Source organism: Phlebotomus papatasi, chromosome 3, assembly GCF_024763615.1.
Source record: "Phlebotomus papatasi isolate M1 chromosome 3, Ppap_2.1, whole genome shotgun sequence".
In the NCBI taxonomy this organism is placed as follows: domain Eukaryota; kingdom Metazoa; phylum Arthropoda; class Insecta; order Diptera; family Psychodidae; genus Phlebotomus; species Phlebotomus papatasi.
In genome coordinates, this window is record NC_077224.1 from 67,636,560 (window position 1) to 67,655,661 (window position 19,102).

General features: G+C 30.9%; 1 protein-coding gene across 2 annotated transcripts in view; it reads right to left on the minus strand.

Moving 5' to 3' along the window:
- Positions 1–19,102, minus strand: part of LOC129807275 (active breakpoint cluster region-related protein) — a 75,696-nt gene that overhangs the window by 43,560 nt on the left and 13,034 nt on the right. For both annotated transcript variants that reach the window (XM_055856425.1, XM_055856426.1), the window contains exon 2: positions 10,995–11,590. In XM_055856425.1, coding sequence (XP_055712400.1) covers positions 10,995–11,590 — 596 coding nt within the window. The remainder of the gene's footprint in view (positions 1–10,994; positions 11,591–19,102) is intronic.

The window sequence follows — 19,102 nt, forward strand, 5'->3', positions numbered from 1 at the left end:
TTTGGGACACTTTTAAGCACTTTCAAATTTCAAACAGCCTAATGACTTCTCAAATTATTTCTTTCCTTGTTGATAAAAATTTTTATGTTCCTTATTCTATCCATAATATGATTCTTACCGAAAAATGTTGAAAAATGCATCATTTTTTATTCAAAATAGCAAAAAATGTAAAGATGTAAGAATGGTGTATTTCGGGACAATTGGGTATTTCGAGACAAACAGAAATCGCTATTATGAAAATAAATTTCAATTAGCCTGACTATTTACCTTTAAATAGAAGGTCTAAACTTCACTCGTTCATAAAAATTTTGTTTAAATTTCACTTGTAAAGTGGCTTAAATCGAAAAAAACTGAGCACTGTTTGTATTGACATCTGCAAAATTGACAGCACTGAAGGTTTTGTAAAAAGTGGAATATGACACTCACAATTCACGCGTATTTCACACTTTAAATTAAATAAAATTTCAGAAGTTTTATGTTTATCTGATACATAAAGAGCTTAAAATTTCATATAGAACTTAAAAATAATAGGAAAAAAAATATTTATAGGATTTTTGATGTGTCCAGAAATACCAATATTATGTCTCGAAAAGCACCTTGTCCAGAAATACCACACGTTACCCTACACGTAAAAAGTTTTCATTTTATTGCACTGTACTGCTCGATGGCTTTAAAACGCGATTAGTTTGTATGGGATCTATCAGATAAACTAGTCAGAAAGAAAATCTAAAAATATATTTAAAGCTTAAGTCATAAGTCGGCGAATTTCATTAAGATCGGTTTAATAGTTTTCAAGAAATGAAATGTGAAACTTGTAAATTTTTAGAAGGATATCGTCAATTTCCCAAGGACTGACAGTATACTACAAAATAGGCCTAGTCCTATCTCTGGCGAAGGATTGGACCAGCTCCCATACATTTCTACCCATTGGACCTTTATTAATGAAAACTACTCTACTGAACACTCTTATTAACCTTGTACCTGTATAACGATTCCTTAAGAAAGTTTACGCACTTGACCATACAAAATTTCCGTTTAATTAAAAAAACTGATATGAAATAGATTATTTAAAATAATTTGATTTATATTTATGTTATAGAACTAAAAAAAATAAAAGAGGATATATATATTTTTGACAATATATTTTATCGAATGTATCAGGATAAATATTTCATCGATTTATTCTCATAGTATAAAATATTTTTTTTTAAAGATTCTTTCAAATTCAAAATCCAAGAAAAAGGTATACTTTTAATTTTATTATTGTTAAAAATTATTTTTCCGTAATTTTGAAGTTTTTTATAAACTAAGTTGAGATTGCATACACTACTACAAATATAAAAGGCAAATTTTTTCCTCTTACATGATGATTATATTTTGAATAATCTTTCGTGGAGACAATGGGCACTATTATATAATATAATTTTAATATGTTAATAATTTTTCTGGCATTGAGTTTGTTGTTTATTTGTGTAGAAAAAATCGGTTCAATTGCTTGCAAAAATCCTTCAAAATATTAACACCACTATAGCGATTGTGAGATAATGTTTCGAATATTGGTCATTTTTAGAAAGTTAATTTGCTGGGAATTGCAAAAATGTCGAACAATAAAATATGTTTTAGTAAACTAATTAATTATACATGTTTTTAGTCTTTTATTTCAATCTATGAATTTAAAAGTAATTCAGTAAAAACATAAATTACAAAAATTAAAAGCCATGCTTTACAACTTAACTAAAAAAAAATCATTCCATTTCAAAAAAAAAAAAATAAATTAATTTAAGAAACTTTAGTAGAAGTTGCTTAACTCACACAGACCTTCATCTTGAATTGCATTTTCTCTTTGTTTGGCCACACTCTTGTCTGAAGGTCTCTACTCAACTAGAGGGTTTTACTTTTTTTTATGATTTTATTTTCCCAACTTGTTTGCCTTTTTAACAACTTTTGTAACATTTGGTGCATTCAACATCAATATAAGACAACAAAAAAAACCGAAATGCATCATATATTTATAGTTTTCCACGAACTCACTTTCGGCAAGATCATTCTCGCAATATGTTAACAATCTTCCAACACATCGTACATGTTTTACGATGTCAGACAATTACAACAAGAATAACTAATTGTATAAAAATGTCCATCTCAAAAGTGGACATTTTACATTTAAATGAGATGAGACTCTCTAATGTAATATAGTGCTAAAGTTGACTCAAATATCATAAAGTCAGACACATTTATTTACTTTTCCTCAGCTATTGGATAACATCACAAGAGTGAAAATTTAATGCATGAAGGAAGTGTTGGAGCAAAAAGAATGTCAACAAGTTATTGTATAATTCCATTAAGACATTAAGACACACTGTCTATATAGTAACTTCTTCAGCAATTTATGATTATATTCGCTTTTTTTGTAATTTCTTTTCTTTCTCTCTTGCCTCACGGCAAGGCAAGACATTTTTTTGCTAACACTTCACGTTTTTTTTTCTTTCACTGTATTTTAGCATGGCTTTTATGCCATCATCAACATCTGCAGTGGAAAATAATGTCCCATCCGCTCAAAATGATCAGGAGAAAGTTCTCTCATCGTGGTTATTTAAATATATCTTTCATATTATTGTTATTATTTCATTATATAGAGAAATATTTAAAATTAAACTATAGTAAGAGACACTCTTGATGTAAGAGACTGTGGGGCTTTCTGGTAATAATAAACACGAATGGAATATAAAGAAATGGTTACAATATTTGCATTTCCAAGCATGTACAGAGCCTCTCTCTCTCACATTGGTTGATGATATTAAATTTATTCATAGACTATTGAAGAGATAGAGGATAGAATTTGCCAGGGATCTTTGACTTTTACAGTTGCCTCCATTTCTTTTTCTTTTTTTTTTGTAGGTGAGATCTCATATTGCCAGCTATTGTAGTGACCACGAAATGATTATAAAGAATCTCAACTTAAAATGAAAGTCACCATCAAACGATACACAGATCCAGCATTTTATTTATATAGTTCAACTTCTTCAATTTTTTCAAATAGTTTTTTTTTATGAAATTTAAATAATTAAAGATATACCGGCCGGTTCGATTGATTAAACGATATTTTAGAGTGACTAACATCAAATTTTAGTTGGATCCCAATATCTTTGATTCTCAAATGTTCCTCCTCGATATTTCATATACTGGAGATAAATTAACTAGAATATTATCATAGTGCAACGTTAGAGCCTATGGTTTGTTAATTATGTATGACACTCCTTTCACAAGCTTCTCCTACATTCGCACATAACTACCTCAGGTTTAACTTCGAAGTATTGTTAACTTGACAAAATTTTGCAATTACGATTATACTTCGGGAGGGTAACATACATGATTTTGGCTATAAAGGGGTCCACACATTAGGAGCAATTTTCGTCAAAAAATGCATTTTTGACAGAATTTTGACGTTTTCACCTAGAGAAGTGCAAAAAAAATCTTACAAAAAGCAATTTTTGACGAAAATTACTTCGAATGTTGTAAAGCAACAAGTTACAAGATTTTTTTTTGATAATTTTTTGATATCAAATAATTTGTTTTTCTGAAAACCAAATTGCAGTCTGATAAATTACTTATATTTCAATTTTAATATTTCAATATTCTATTTCTTGTATATAAAAGAATTTGTGACAGTACAAAAGAAGGCGCAAGTGTTCTTTTTTGTAAAGAAACTAAGTTTAACCACAAATTATTTAACTTATCTATTTTCGTAAAAAGTAAAAATAAGGAGAATTTTTGACTTTCAACACTTAAATAGGGGAAAAAGTTCTTTCCGAATCTTTCAAATCATCAAACTAGATAATTGTTTAAAAATTAGAGTCATTGAGAGTATATTTTCAGCCATTTGAACTTGAAGATCGTTTATCATGTAATATGAGTTTCACAGTGGGGGTTTAGTCCAGTTTCTAAAGATCTCGTAATTGTAAACGTCCTAAATAATAATCCCTCCGGATAAAAAAAAGTCGCACGTTTGGTTAAAATTTTTGTTCCAAAAAAGTCGCAAGTTTGGGAAAAAATTGGGATTTAAGCAGTCTTAAACTTTACAAGTCTAGCGATTTGTAATGTTAAGAGGAGTCTCCCATAAGGCCGGTTTCAGACTAGTGGTTTAGCCCAGTTCCCGAATGTCTCAAAATCTTAAATAGCGAGCAGTTTTATTGCTTTTTGAGAGCATAATAGATCATTTGTCCTTAATAATCCAATCCTAAGTTTTTCCAAAAAATCGTAATTGATAAAAAAAAATTAGAGTAGTTAAGCCATATAGCTAAACCTTAGGTCTGAAGCCCGTATAAGTCAACCCTACTTCAGACTGGAGGTTTGGCCCAGTTCCTGAAGGTCTCAAAAATCTAAAAAAAACAAGCATTTTTACTCATTTTTCAAAATCTTATGGATCATTTGTCCTTAATATCCAATCATAAACAAAAATTTTTGTAAAAAATAAACATGCCTGATAAAGAATTTGAGGAGTTAAGCCAAATAGCTAAGCCGTAAGTTGGAAACTCATATAAGATCATTAACATAACCTCATTTTCCCCAACCCCACCCTTTATCATCTACAAACACACGCTTTTGGCAAATATTCAAATCGATTTTTTCTCATTTTTCGATCTGTTTTAGAGATGACCTATGCGGCTTTTTCATGTATATTCGAAAATGCAGTTGGATCATTCCCAATATCGATTTTACAAGGTAAAAGATTAATGAGGCTCTCTAGAGAGTGTATTCTCAACCACAGAGGATCATGATTGGGCTCGTTGGAAAGGTCTTTGAATTTCTAACATGTCTAAATCGGATTTAATCAGTTCCAATCCGTTATGAAGCGGTAATAAATCAATAATCATTTTTCCGGAAACCAATTGTATTCTTCTTCATCCTCAATTATTTTCAGTGATCTTTTGAGTAATTTAAGAATCTGTACATATCAAATATGAACGTGTAAATGGTAAATGCTGCGAAATACGGTGAGGCTACGGCGAGCATTTTATTGTCAATGTGATTCTGCCCTAAAAGTACTTTCGCACGAAAGTACTTTTAGGGCAGAATCACATTGACAATAAAATGCTCGCCGTAGCCTCACCGTATTTCGTTAATTTACGCATTTTCATTGCAATTCTTACGCAAATTTTCCATTACCGCATTACCTTATCTCATACTCGGCGGCACTAGGTGAAAAAAATAATATAAGAAAATTTAAGAAATAAAACGAAAATTCGATAGACGGTGAGCAAAAAAACTACGATTAATTTCTCTTACAGTTTTTTTTGCTCGCCATTTATCGAGTTTTCGTTTTATTTCTTCAATTTTCTTATATTATTTTCTTCTAGTACCACCGAGTATGAGATAAGGTAATACGGTAATCGAGAATTTGTGTAAGAATTGCAATAAAAATGCGTAAATTAACGAAATACGGTGAGCATTTTACTGTCAATGTGATTCTGTCCTTAAGTTGTTGCATCCAGTTGAAAATTTTGCAAACCATCGGGGTTCATTTTTGATGACCAATGAAACGAATCAAAATGTCACAAATTACCCCTAATTACCCCTCTAAATATTTATCCTAGAGGCTTAAAAACTTTCAGAAGTAACTCCTAATGGCTCTGGCACACCTTTTAGATCGGTCAAATTTGATAAAATCAAAATTCACATCCCTTTCTTAAAAGTTTAGCATATGTCTATCCTACTCTTTCGCACTCTTCTTCTTCTTTAGAACCTCACACCAAATTAAATTTGGTTCAGTCCAATTTTGAGACCGTAAGAGTGGGGTAGACTTATGCAAGTCTTTTAAGAAAGAAAGAAAAGTGAATTTTGATTTCGTGAAATTTGACCGATCTAAAAGTTGTGCCGGAGCCTTAAGTACCCAATTTCGACTCCAACTCTAAATCGTATTTCCTTGCATTCCCACATTGAATAATCAAGAATCTAAAGCAACATAAGCTAAAATAACTTCAACACTGATTTTGCAGACATCTTTCCAAAGAACATTCTCACACGAAGGCCATTTGGAAAAATTCTATTGAAAAGATATATCCTAAAATCCACACAAATCTTGCATCAATATTTAATGTATATTCTCAAGTCAATAGAGGAAAAATAAATGAATAATTTTCAGACCGTCTCTCTTTCTTTTATAATGTTACCAAGAGAAACCAATTGATATTTTACATGAGTAATTTTTCCTCTCACAGAACTTTTTTTTGTGTGGTTAAAGTTAATTGAATAAACCGATATTGAAACAATATTCTCACAAGTAAACATTTAATATTCTTCTCATTTTCTCAACTTCTCCCACATACATCACAAAAAAAAATCTCTTATAGAAACTTTTGCGTATATAAGAGAGCAATCAATTCTTCTGAATACTGTACAAAGTTGCATGAAAAGTTCTTAAGACGCAAAATATAACTTATTCACATTATACATTTCTTATCTTATCATATTCTTCTCTCAATGAAAGTACTCTGTTGTGTGTGCAAAATGAAAAAGGGTGCGTCTTTACATGGCACAGAAATAACAATAATATGAGCTTGAATTTAATTGAATTCAGAACGGCAAATCCCAAGAATTCTATAAACAGAACAGATTCAATCTTTTTTTTTTGCACTAAAAGAGGCTCTTTATTGTTCAAAGACGAACTAAAAAAAAAACAAGCATGTTATTTAATTTATGCAAATATCACACTGCCCTAGATAAATTCTTTAGCCTTTTTTTACTTATCTATCAACTCTCTTTCTTTGTCGTCATTTCTATCGGAAAAATTATCTTATTCTCTAAGTCAGTTATGCAAAAACCTCCCACAAAAATTCTCCATAGCAAATAATCGTAAATAATCGCAAAAAATGTGTGGAAAGAGATCTTACTCAAGCACATTGACAGTAAAAAACACAACACAGACTTTATAATATCGAAAAAAAAACTCAGACAGCAAACAAATACAGAAAAAAATATAAATTGGCTAAAATACTTCAATGAAATTAACAATCAAATGCCAATGTGGAGTCATTTTATTGTTCTCTCAATTGTATGCACTTTTCTTCTGCACAAAATATTCCGTGTAAAATGTTTTAAATCTTTCGCAATAGAATTATCCCATACTTATTTTGCTAATATACCTTATTAATGGCAATTAAAGTTGCTAAATTGAACGAAAAAAAAGGTCATTGAGAGGAATTTTCTTTCAAAAGATCTTCTTCAAATCATCTGAATGATTTTTATATTTAAAATTTCATTGATTAATTTTAATTGAATTACTATCTTATTGATTTAATTATTAAAATATGTAATAACAAACATTCATAAATGTTAAATATTAAATGATTGATTGCAATGAAATTGAGAGTTTAATCTTCGATAGACGTTAAAGCCACGTATTTTCAGGCACGCAAAATTCTCGCTTTGAAACCACATAAGAAATTAGTCAAACAATTGAGGTCAAGATGAATAAAGTGCATTTATTATGAAAATTGTAAATTTACTAGAATGCACGTGAAAGTTGTTTAAAATTCTCATCATGGAATCAGTTTCTACAATTTTATGGTTTTTGCGTTAAATTTGTCAAAATTTCACGCTTTTTGACACTTCAAAGTTCAACAAACTAAGTATAGAGGGACTTTAGTCGCAATGGACAATTTCTCAAAAACATAGCCTAAAATATCTCTAAATTACTTTCTAGATTCTAGAATAATTCCGAAGAGATCATCTTCAAACTTAACAACGAGATATTTGAGGTTATGTGAATCCTAAATCCGTTTTTGTCAAGTAAAACCGGAAAGACGGAAACAATTTCATCATGACTTTAAGAAAAATATATCAACGATAGACCTAAACAAGAAAATTGAAAAATTGCTTAAAAATTGCCTCTAACGGCATTAACACACCCTTTGTAGAAACTTTCAAGCTATAAATGTTCAGAGAACTTTTACGATAATTTTAAGACTTAAAAAAATGAGAAAAAAATAGTAATGGCTCCTGCACACCTTTTAGATTGGGAAAATTTCATGAAGTCGAAATTCGAATCTTTTTCTTTCTCACACGCTTTGCATATGTCAATCTCATTCTCTAGCTCTCTTCTTTTTCTTTTAAACATTACAACAAATTCAATTTAGCTTAATCGAATTTGGAATGTGAAAGAATGAGAAAGACATATACAAAACGTTGTGACAAAGAAAAGGATGTGAATTTTGGTTTCATGAAATTTTCCTGATCTAAAAGGTGTGCCTGAGCCTTAAGGAAAACAATAAATTTGATCAGAACTGGCTCCAGTAACAACTTTTACATTACAAAAATTTCATGAATCAAAATTTGCATCAATTTATTTCACAAATATTTTGTGTACATCTATCCCATTATTTCGTATTTTCATTTGAACATTATAACAAATTGAATTTAGTTCAATCCAAGTTCGAGCGCGACAGACGACGATAGACATGTAAAAAAGGTTTGAGAAAGAGAAGGGATGTGAATTTTGATTTTAATGAGATTTTCTTGAAATAAAAGTTGATCTGAAGACCTAAAAAATTAAATTTGGTTAGTAAAACTTAATTTTTTAAATAAAATTTAGATTTGAACAATAGTGACCCCAGGATACCTTTAAGATCAGTAAAATTTAGTGAAATTAAAATTCACATCCTTTTCTCTCTGAATTGTTTTGAATTTGACCATCTCACTCTTTCCCACTTAAAATTGGACTAAACTAAATTGAATTTATAGTGATGTTCAAAAGAAAAAGAAGAGTACGGAAGAGTGTGATACACTTATGCAAAACATTTGAGAAAGGATTTCGATTTCATGAAATCCTCCTGATCTAAAAGATGTGCCGGAGACTTGAAAAATTTACTTTTAGTCAATTTGATCAGTAATAAACCTAAATCATCACAAAGCAGTCTAATTTGTATATTTTGCCTCCGAAACACCTTTTAGATTAAGAACATTTTATGAAACGAAATTTCTACCCATTTCTCTCTCAAACATATTCCATATGTCTATCCCACTCTTTCGCACTCTTCTTCTTCTCTTAAGCATCACAATAAATTCAATTTGGATTTGAATGCGAAAAGTAAAATAGACGTAATGGCTCCGGCACACCTTTTAGGTCAGGAAAATTTCATGAAGTTGAAATTCGAATCACTTTCTTTCTAAGACGTTTTGCATATGACTATCTCATTCATTCGCACTCTTCTTCTTCTTTTGAACATCACACCAAATTCAATTTAGCTCAATCTAATTTAGAGAGCGAAAAAATGAGACACAAATACGCAAAACGTGTAAGAAAGAAAGGGTTTCCAATTTCGACTTCATGAAATTTTCCTGATCTAAAAGGTTTGTCGAAGGCATAAGCATAAGCAATATAATTGAGAAAGTAACATAAATTTTGATTTTGTGAAATTTGGTTAATATACATTCTAAAAGGTGTCCTCAGGGCATTAACATTTAAGATAGTTAATAGTAAAATGAAAAACTATTTATTTTCTTTATGCAAAAAGATGCCTAATAATTTCTCTGCTTTCAAAGTTTTACATCAATTAACGCTCAAAATTGATTTTTCGCTGACCAAATTTAATTTTTTATGGTTCCGGCACACCTTTCTGATCAGGAAAATTTCATAAAATCAAAATTCACATCCCGTTCTTTCCTGCTCTTTCGCATACTTCTTCTTCTCTTCTTTTGAACATCACACCAAATTAAATTTAGTTCAGTCCAATTTTGATACCGAAAGAGTGAGATAGACATATGCAAATCTTTTGAGAAGGCATTACTGGTCATTTGTACAGTGATTAATTCAGACACAGAAAAATATCTTTTTTAAATCTAATTGCAGCTGAACAAAACGTTGCTATTTTTTTCTAATAAAATTTATAATGCATTGTCCTAACTTTTGGTTTTCTGATGTTTTTTTTTTCAAATATTCTCCTAATTTTTTCAAATGCTAGAAAGAGTTAAATAAACAACTTAATGTTTTTGATTTCTGCTTCCTTCGATTCTTTAACCCTTTAAGGACGATTGGAACACCGGTGTCCCATAAAGAAAATAATTTTTCCTGACTACCTAAAGTTATTTTTTGCCTTGTGTGTGTACGTAATTGCAAAGTAAAAGGTTGAAGAAATCTAGGATAATTTTTGCAAGTCTACAGCTATGTATTTGCTATATATAGTAAATTTTTAAGTAAGCTCAATAATGATAAATTTTTAAATTCTCACAAAGAAAATTAATTTTAATTTTTTTTTTTGTAATTCTTATTTTTTTTAAGCAAAACCGTTTTGGAAAAAGAAACTACAATACTCAGATATAATATTTTTTATTAGTGTGAAAATTTTCATTCATTGGTATTTTCAGAAAAAATACTTAAATTTTTGGGCTATTTTTATCCCTATCGTTTATAGAGTTAAATAAGACACCGAATCATACTCTGTTGGATTTTCCAATGCTAGATATAAGACCTTTTACTGGTTTTGTTTATCGGTTTCATTTTTATTGCTGATTTTCGGTCCGCGAAAACTGTCTCGTCGTTAAAGGGGTAATAGCGAAGTATTTTGAATTGGATTCATAGTTTTACACTTAATATTATACGTCGGGAGAGCAACGTATATGGGTATGCCCATAAAGCAACTAGTGATCTTACGCATTTAGCGTGTTACAAGGGAAAAAAGATATGGTTCTCAATAATTCTTTTTATACACTACATATATACTTTTTTATAACTTTAGAAAAATCGTCAATTTGTGAAAAAAGAAATTCAGTAAAAAATATCTTTTTGCATTTAATTGTAGTTGAACACAACTTGCTATTGATGTCTAATAAAATTTATAATGCACTTTCTATCGGTTTTTTTCCGTTTTTAACTTTTTCCTAAATTTTCCTAATGTTAAAATAATGCAAATAAATAAATTTGTTTATTAAAAACGGTTTTCGAAAGCTGTAAATTGACTAAGTCTAATTAATAAAAGAAATTGAGTAATTAAACTTACCGAGGTGGAACTTTCTTCTTAACATCCTGGGGCAATCCAGGTGGAAGTGATGGTTTGACTTTCTTATCCAAGAAAGTTCCTTCGCCTGCATCCACATTGCGTCCATCACTCAGAAATGAACTCCTACTGGCGCCAAAATCATCCCCACCATCACAAATATTCCTTGCAGCTGAGCTATCTCTCGTCGTAATCACCATCTCCTCCCCAATATCCTCATCATCATCCTCGGCTGTCGCCGTTGGAGCCACAGATGCAGCCGTATCGATTGGCTTAGTTTCCTTCACTTCGATGACAGTGACAAAGTGCGAGGGTGTAGATGGGACTGCATCACTTTGGCTATTTCTGCGCGATTTTGTTGGACTAGCCACACTTTCTTGACCATCTCGCACTTCCTGTGGCACTTCACTGAAGCACTTTCTCGATGACAATTCATTAATACACTGATTGAGTGGACCATCTCGACGCAATTGCACTAAACTTCTTTTTGTGTTATTTGATCCCTCATCACCCTCACCACTTTTGCCATTGCTGGAGGACTTTGATCCATTTGATGTATTTGACGTGTCTAGACTCGGTGCCGCCGATATCAGCGTCTTCTATATGGTTAGAAAATGGATGAAGAAAGTTGGACGATGAAGTAATGTTGATTTAATAATAATAATAATAATATTAATAACAATTTCAATTATATCAACTTGAAAACATTAAACAACACAGATATAAGACACAGTTGGTAATTTGAGAAAATCAACAATCCACACACATTGCCTCCACATTATTATGATAATCATTTAATTGTGTATTCCGCTCCAACTTATCGCCTCAATTATTCTGACCGTAACTTTATCTACACTCACTCGTTCTTTCCGCAAGCTACTCTATTGCTCGAACTCTTATTTAAAATCAACAATACAAAAAACCATAGATTTTAAGTAAAAAAAAAGTATTGTTGTACTAGGGTAAGTGTACCAAATTTCGTCTAGCTTCTAATTTCGGCCACTTTGAGTGTAATTTCGGCCATGCAAATAAATTAATTAAAATTATGTATGTAATCTTCGAAGAGTCAATGAATTCATTTTGCTTTTAAATATTTATTCATTTTAGTATGTATTAACACAAAGATCGTTAAATTTTAGGTATAATTTGAATATAAATTGCGTTGTAAAAACTCAGTCTGGAAAGTCTTACAAAAATGTGACAGATCGATTGTGTTTCTAGCAGTCTTGTGATTTCTGGTGAAGTGCAGAAGGTTTTCCTTCGGTGTTTTTCATGAAAATTGATTAGTTTTCATTAAAGATTGTTTCTGTTTATATTAATAGTGAATCAATCTTTGAATTTCGGGTAAAATTTCGCAGCTAGATCCTGTATTTCGCGTAAAAAAGTATATACTTTGTGAGCGTCGCTCCGATAAGGTAGTGTTGCCTATTCCGGCAACATCTTTTGCTTTCCTAAATTTCTTATTCATTTTATGTTTTTTTCTCAATTTTTGAGTTCTACAATGTCCAGAGAAAAAAACCATCGCTTCTATGAAAAAGATGATGTGGAAAAGGCATTGGAAGAGTTCAGGAAGGGCAAATTGCTACAGGAATCTGCGCATAAATTTGAGATGCTACTCTTCAGGTCTTCAGGACAAATGAAGCGGAAGATCTCAGGGTTTGTGGGTCATATAAACGTATTAAACTAAATATTAAACTCGTTCCGTTTGACGTTTTGAAATTTTCTATCCGTTGCGTCACAAAAGGTGGTCAGAAAAAAGGTGGCCGGTATTTCACTCAAAGTGTTCGGAATATTACCCAAAGCAAGGTCCATATTTTTATTAATTTTTCAATATTTTAGGAAGTGATTTAAAGAAAACAAAGATGATAAACTAGTTTTCAAGGTTCCACACAACCCTCCCGAAAAGGAAGTAACAAAAAATATCAATATGAATTAAAAATATTGCATTTCAAACTTAGGACTTCGGTGCTTATATGCAAACTATGCCGAAATTTGGCACACTTACCCTACGACATTTTTTCTGTAATCTACATTTTTTTATAAAAAGAAATGTTGAAATTTTATATCCTAAATTAGTACTGAAGTTGTCAATAAATATGGCATGATAAATTCTTAAAGTGTCAATAGTTTTCCTTTTACCCTAAGCTAATTCTTTTGATTTCGAGCACTCTGCAAATTTTCTCTATCCATTTCATTTTTCTTTCTTTCCTCTCTTTCATCGTGATCTCTTGCTGATGGGAAATTCAATAGGAAAGAATCTCATTGCTTTTAGAAGATTTAATACAAGAAGTGTCTGGCAACAGTGTCACGATGAGAATTATATGTGACAAGTGTTGTTTTCATGTTATTTCTTCACTTTGAAATTGAACTTCCCATTGCTGGGTAATACTTGTAAATTCTCATTACTTTGCATGTTACCCACATTTTGCAACTGACTCGTCTCTCTTTTGAAACTTCCTACTCCCCATTAAAGCTGGAAGATCTCTCGCTCTTCTCAACCAGTATAATTTTCAATTGAGACAAGGCAAACACAGGTGGAGGAGAATATAAAAAAGACGAAAAACCGTTTCTTCAAGAATACTGCTTGTGACCCAGTCACCGAAAGAGATTAATGAGTATGTGTTGGAGAGAGGTTTTAGCGATAAGGTGTGTGTTGATTAAAGTTCTGTTAAAAGGCATCTTCGCGACAAATTAGTCACGTAAATTTTAAACACATATAACACACTAACAATTGTATTCAGAAAATATCACGATATTTAGGTTTATTCAATTCGGCCGGTTGTCATCCGCGTCCGCTTTCTTACGCAATATGAAAATCAATTTAGCATTATTTTCTGTAAATACGCTACACTAACAATGTCTCCCAAGTACATCTTAGGAAGCATTAGAAAATTTACAGTTCACAATATTTTCCTCGACCAATAACTTGAGTCACGTATGAAAGTTATTTAATATTTGATATAGGGGAATATGGGGCAATTTTTCTATAACTTAGCGCGTTTTATTTAGGACTTTTGTGCCAAATGAAAATATGGAAAATACGAACTGTCAATCACAGAACAAATTGATTTATTAATTCTCTAAAGTAAATAAAAAATGCAAAGTAAAAAAAATATAAAAAGGCAATGATTAATTCAAAGATTATAAAAATTATTGCCCATTTTCTTCTGAAGAATATATTAAAACAAATTGTTAAAAGCAAAATCATTACGAGTCACGATAAATTTGAAAATATTACTTCACATTGGAGAGAGCCTAAAAACTCTCAGAATGATCGTTTAATATTTCCAAAATGTTCAAAGATTATCTCAATGCTAGTATTGCCCTCTACCGATGGACACAGGAAAAACATTGACTATCATTAATAAGTAAATCACATAGCTTTCGTACGCTATTTTTAATTTGCGGATAAAAGAAATATTAAATCAAACTGTGATTCTACCCTATGCTTTATTTATTTATCTTGATTAGATACCTAAAAATCCTGCACACTTCTTATCAATTTATGACTTAAAAAACTCATTTTCTATGCATTGTGAAACTAACCCACTATCCCCTCTGCCAACTATTGAAACAACACAAATATTGAATTTATTACTTATTCATTTTTCATATTAACTCCTTATATACCGAGGTACGGTATTGGTTTCACTTATTGTCCTATAATACCTCTGACAAATATAATGTAGAATGAAAAAAAAACATTCATTGATATCTTTTATTTAGCTCTTTGAAAGAGTCACGGAAAGAAATTTTCATTGCAAGCTATTTTCTCCTTTTGCAGAGCTTTTTGTTTCCATTTATATATCTACCAAAACTGTCTCAATATAATTTATTTGAGTGACTTTTTATATTGAAAAGATCAATTCAATTTGTTACAAAACTGTCTCATCTGGGAGATTATCTCAAATTAATTCAAATTGACTTCTATTGAATGTGTTTTGACCATCTTTCTCATATGAAGAAGAAATTTGTGAGAAATCTCCATGATTCGAACTCAATGAGATGTGGCGCAGAGTGATGTAAACAAGAGTGTTTGAAGAAATTTTTCGCAAAATGTGCAAAAATATATAAAAACAAAAATTCCAATAAATTCAGTGAAAGTTAAATAAATGTTTGTGTACAATCGTACAAGAGGATCTTCTATTAATTTTTAACAAAATTAAATTCAACTTTCGAAAATTTTGAACTTTTTAATTGCTGAATTTTATAGTGCATTTAGGGCTAAACATAATCACAGTCAAAATAAATAACATGATTTTACGAGTTTTTTTAATATATTTTTCCGTATTTCGATACAAAGATTTTCTGATGCGTCAAACAGGAGAAGGTGAGGCAATTGTAGACATGCATGACTTTTGAAAATACAATTTATAAAAAAATGTTCTGAATATTTTCAAATAGCCAAAATCCAAGAGAAACTACTTAGAATTAATTATCAAGAATATGGTTCACAAACGTTTAACAAATGAATTAAAAAAAAAGACTTTCTGTGCTTGAAAATGCTTTACCTTATTGCTACAAAAGCAATAATGATAAGAAATAATTTATTAGTGACGAATTTAACGAATTAATTTAAATAAAATGATTAAATAAGTTGAATGAAGTAAGAGGATCACTCAACATACCGTTGTTGCGGGTGAAATTACAAGTATTCCCTGTTTTTTTTTTTCAAATTATAAAAGTACATAGGGTAATGCATTGTACATAGGGTTTTGCATTGTACAATCTCAAAAGTATACAAAAACTAAAAATTCATGGAAATTAGAGGAACAAAAAATATGGCCGAAATTGCAAGCTGGCCGGAATTTGACACACTTACCCTACCGTAAATGCTGGTAAATACCGTAAAAGAAAGCTTACGAACAGGAGGGGGTCAAAATCACCCGTAAGGCTGATTTTGACCGCCTTACGTGACGTAGGGATGACGCACTTACGGTAATTACAATGAAATAAGGCGGGTGAATGAGTAAAGTAATTTGTATTCGATTGTTTATGAATGGAATTTGTGCTACTAGCATTTATTTTATAAAGTTTTACTATGTTAAAAAAGATAAAGAAAAAAGGCTTGCATTTGCGATAAGATGCGGATGGCTTTGGATTTTTACATAATATAAAATAAACGTCAATGGAGGTCTTCACATCCAAGAGTAAGACGTTTAAAATCCACGAGATAGCTCGGTCAACATCTTGATTTGACGTTCCTGTTCGCTATTTTGAATAACTGTCAAAACCTAAAAGTCATCCGATTGTGCTGAAATTTTAGTATGTTGTAGCTGATACCATAAGACCGTTTCAATTTCAAAACGTATCTATGTTCTTGTCTAAGTCAAGTAATTACCAAGATACAGAGGCTCAAATTAAAATTAAAATTTTTAAATAATCATATTTTCTCGGTCATTTTTATATAATTTTTAATATATGAAGATTAAACAAAATGCCTCAATATGCGTTAAAAATAGTTGAAGCTTTTCATGTTACAAAATTTGAAAGAATAAACAAATTAGTTCATTTTTTTTATTTCTTTATATTCGCAACAACATTTTTTCAGATCGTCAAATAACATTTCATTGTAAGCAGAAACAACATTTTTTTTTTATTTGCTAAATCTTGTCACCTAACGATAGCGCTGTTTTTTTTTTGTTATGGTATCTATAAAAAATCGGCTCATCGTTCTGTATTCTGCGTTGATCCAAGTGTCAAAAATTCCAACTTGTAACCCCTATACCTAGGCAGTCGTTTGACCTATATCAGATTACATAAATGTTCTGAAAAGGTCTTGATATCAGCTACAACATATTAAAATTTCAGCTCAATCGGTTGACTTTTAGGTTTTGATAGTTATTCAAAATGGCGGAGAATTGTATAGTAGTTTGTCTTAAGTTCTCGTATATTTGGATAGTTTTTATTTAAATACTTTTCAAACAAAGCTTTAGAATCAAACTCTTTACTTGAAAATATCTGACGACACAAGGGGATTCGAACCCGGAACAATTAAATCATTGAGCGAGTGTTCTACTTACACTCATAAAATACCTTATAATGTGTCTCAGGTACAGTCTTTAAATCCGATTAAATACCGATAAATCACGATGCATATTAGAGTTCGAGGAAGTTCTATAGGAGATTTACGTAATACTCCCTCCGTTCCGAAATAAGTCGTACGTTTGAGAAAAATTTTTGTTCCGAAATAAGTCATACGTTTGGGAAAAATTGGGATTAAGGGAAAGTTTGTTGGTAAATGTTTTGTGTCTCAACAATTATCTTTTGTAAAGAACTATTGCTAATGTCCAGTACTAAAATTGGGGTTCAGTCTTGATGGTATGTTGAGGAACGAATGTCTTAGAAATGTCTTTTTTTTGGCGTTTTATTTTCAATCTAAAATAGGTACAGAATGGTGAGAGATACAGAGTTGGGACCTTCGGGGGACCCCCCCATAAGTTGACCCTGGGACCATTAATATGTCCTTTATTTTGCCCCCACCCCTCCCCTTACCCTCCAAAATCATGTTTTTTGTGATTGCTCGAAAGCATGTCGTGCGATTTCTTTTTTCAATTCTGGATATGTTTTAGAGAAACATATAAATGGTCCCAGGGTCAACTTATGGAGCGTCCGCTGAAGGTCCCAAATCCCTATCTCTCACCATTTTGCATCCAGATATTCAAATACATAAAAAAGGATGTTCTTTTTATTGCTCATTCTGCAAAATTTGAGATATAAAAAATGTCATATCGGTAATAACTGTTGAGTTCTACTTGTGCATACTAAAAATGTAGAACAAATTCTAGCCTGTAATGTTAATCACAGTCCATTATGTAGTAATTAACTATCTACCGGAGCTCTTTGAAAAAAAACGCGAAAATCGGACATCTTCAACACATCGATTCCTCAACTTACCATCGTGATAGGATCCCCATATTATCCCTGAACATGGAGGATAGTTCATACACAAGACATTTGCAAATAACAAAAATATTCTCTGAAACCATTCCTTAATCCCTAATTTTTCGCCAAACGTACGACTTATTTCGGAACGGAGGGAGTATCTTTCAATTACCTACTAATTATTTTAAACGCCTAGATTAAAACTATGAATAAATTTTGTTAATAGACAATTTTCAATAAAACACTACTTACAAGAGAAAAAAATCCTTCAAAAATAAACACAAAACTGAATATCCATAATGATCAGCTGTATGAAGAAATATTACTCAAATTATTGTTTATCTTTCAAATTAAACTACTCAAACTCAATTAAATCAAATTTCTACTGATTTTTTTCTCTGAAGTAGCAAGAAAAAAAAACAATATGTGAGACATCTAAAAGTGAAAAAAAACATTAGTGAGGAAATAAAATGTTTTTTGTAATGTCGTCAAAGTTTCCTTCTTGCTCATATCTTCATTCAATTTACATTTTCGTGTGCAACACTGTAAGAGTTTCTACTGTTGCGTTATAAAATGTATGTGAGTGTGCCTTAACAAAATTACAAATTTTCCTAATATAGTAGGAGAATGTCTCGACTGAGTGACTTTCTGATATGCATTTTGGATGTCTTACTACACAAGAGACAGAGGAGACAGAGCATTATAAGAAAAAGGCGCCACTCCATTGATGATAATTAAATATTAACAATAACTCATTTTCAACATCTTTTTCTTGACTTCTCGCATGAAATTTCTCTCTCCTTCACTTTATTATTCGTTTATGCTCGTGTTTTTTTCCTTCATTGACAAATTAACTTGATTTCATGTTTTTACTATATAGTGCTTCTCTTTGCCACCTCACTTTTCCCGGACATTTCACTAAGTACTAGGTGAAAAGAAAATATAATGGAGATAAATTGGTATAAAATACACTTTTGCGTGACACCTTATATCCCTAAAATAGCCAGGAAAATGGATAAAATTGTTTAGAAAATAGAGGAAGGAACAGAATTAGTATAATGCTGGATGTATTGATACAGGTGTCTGATAATTTTTTTTACTTAATTGAAAGTTTTAAATGGCCCAGTCGTTTTTATCACAATTTAAAATAAAAAATTGACAAAAAACCAAATTTAGTTTCATTTTAACACTTTACAAATAATTCAGAGAGAAAATATTATTTAAAG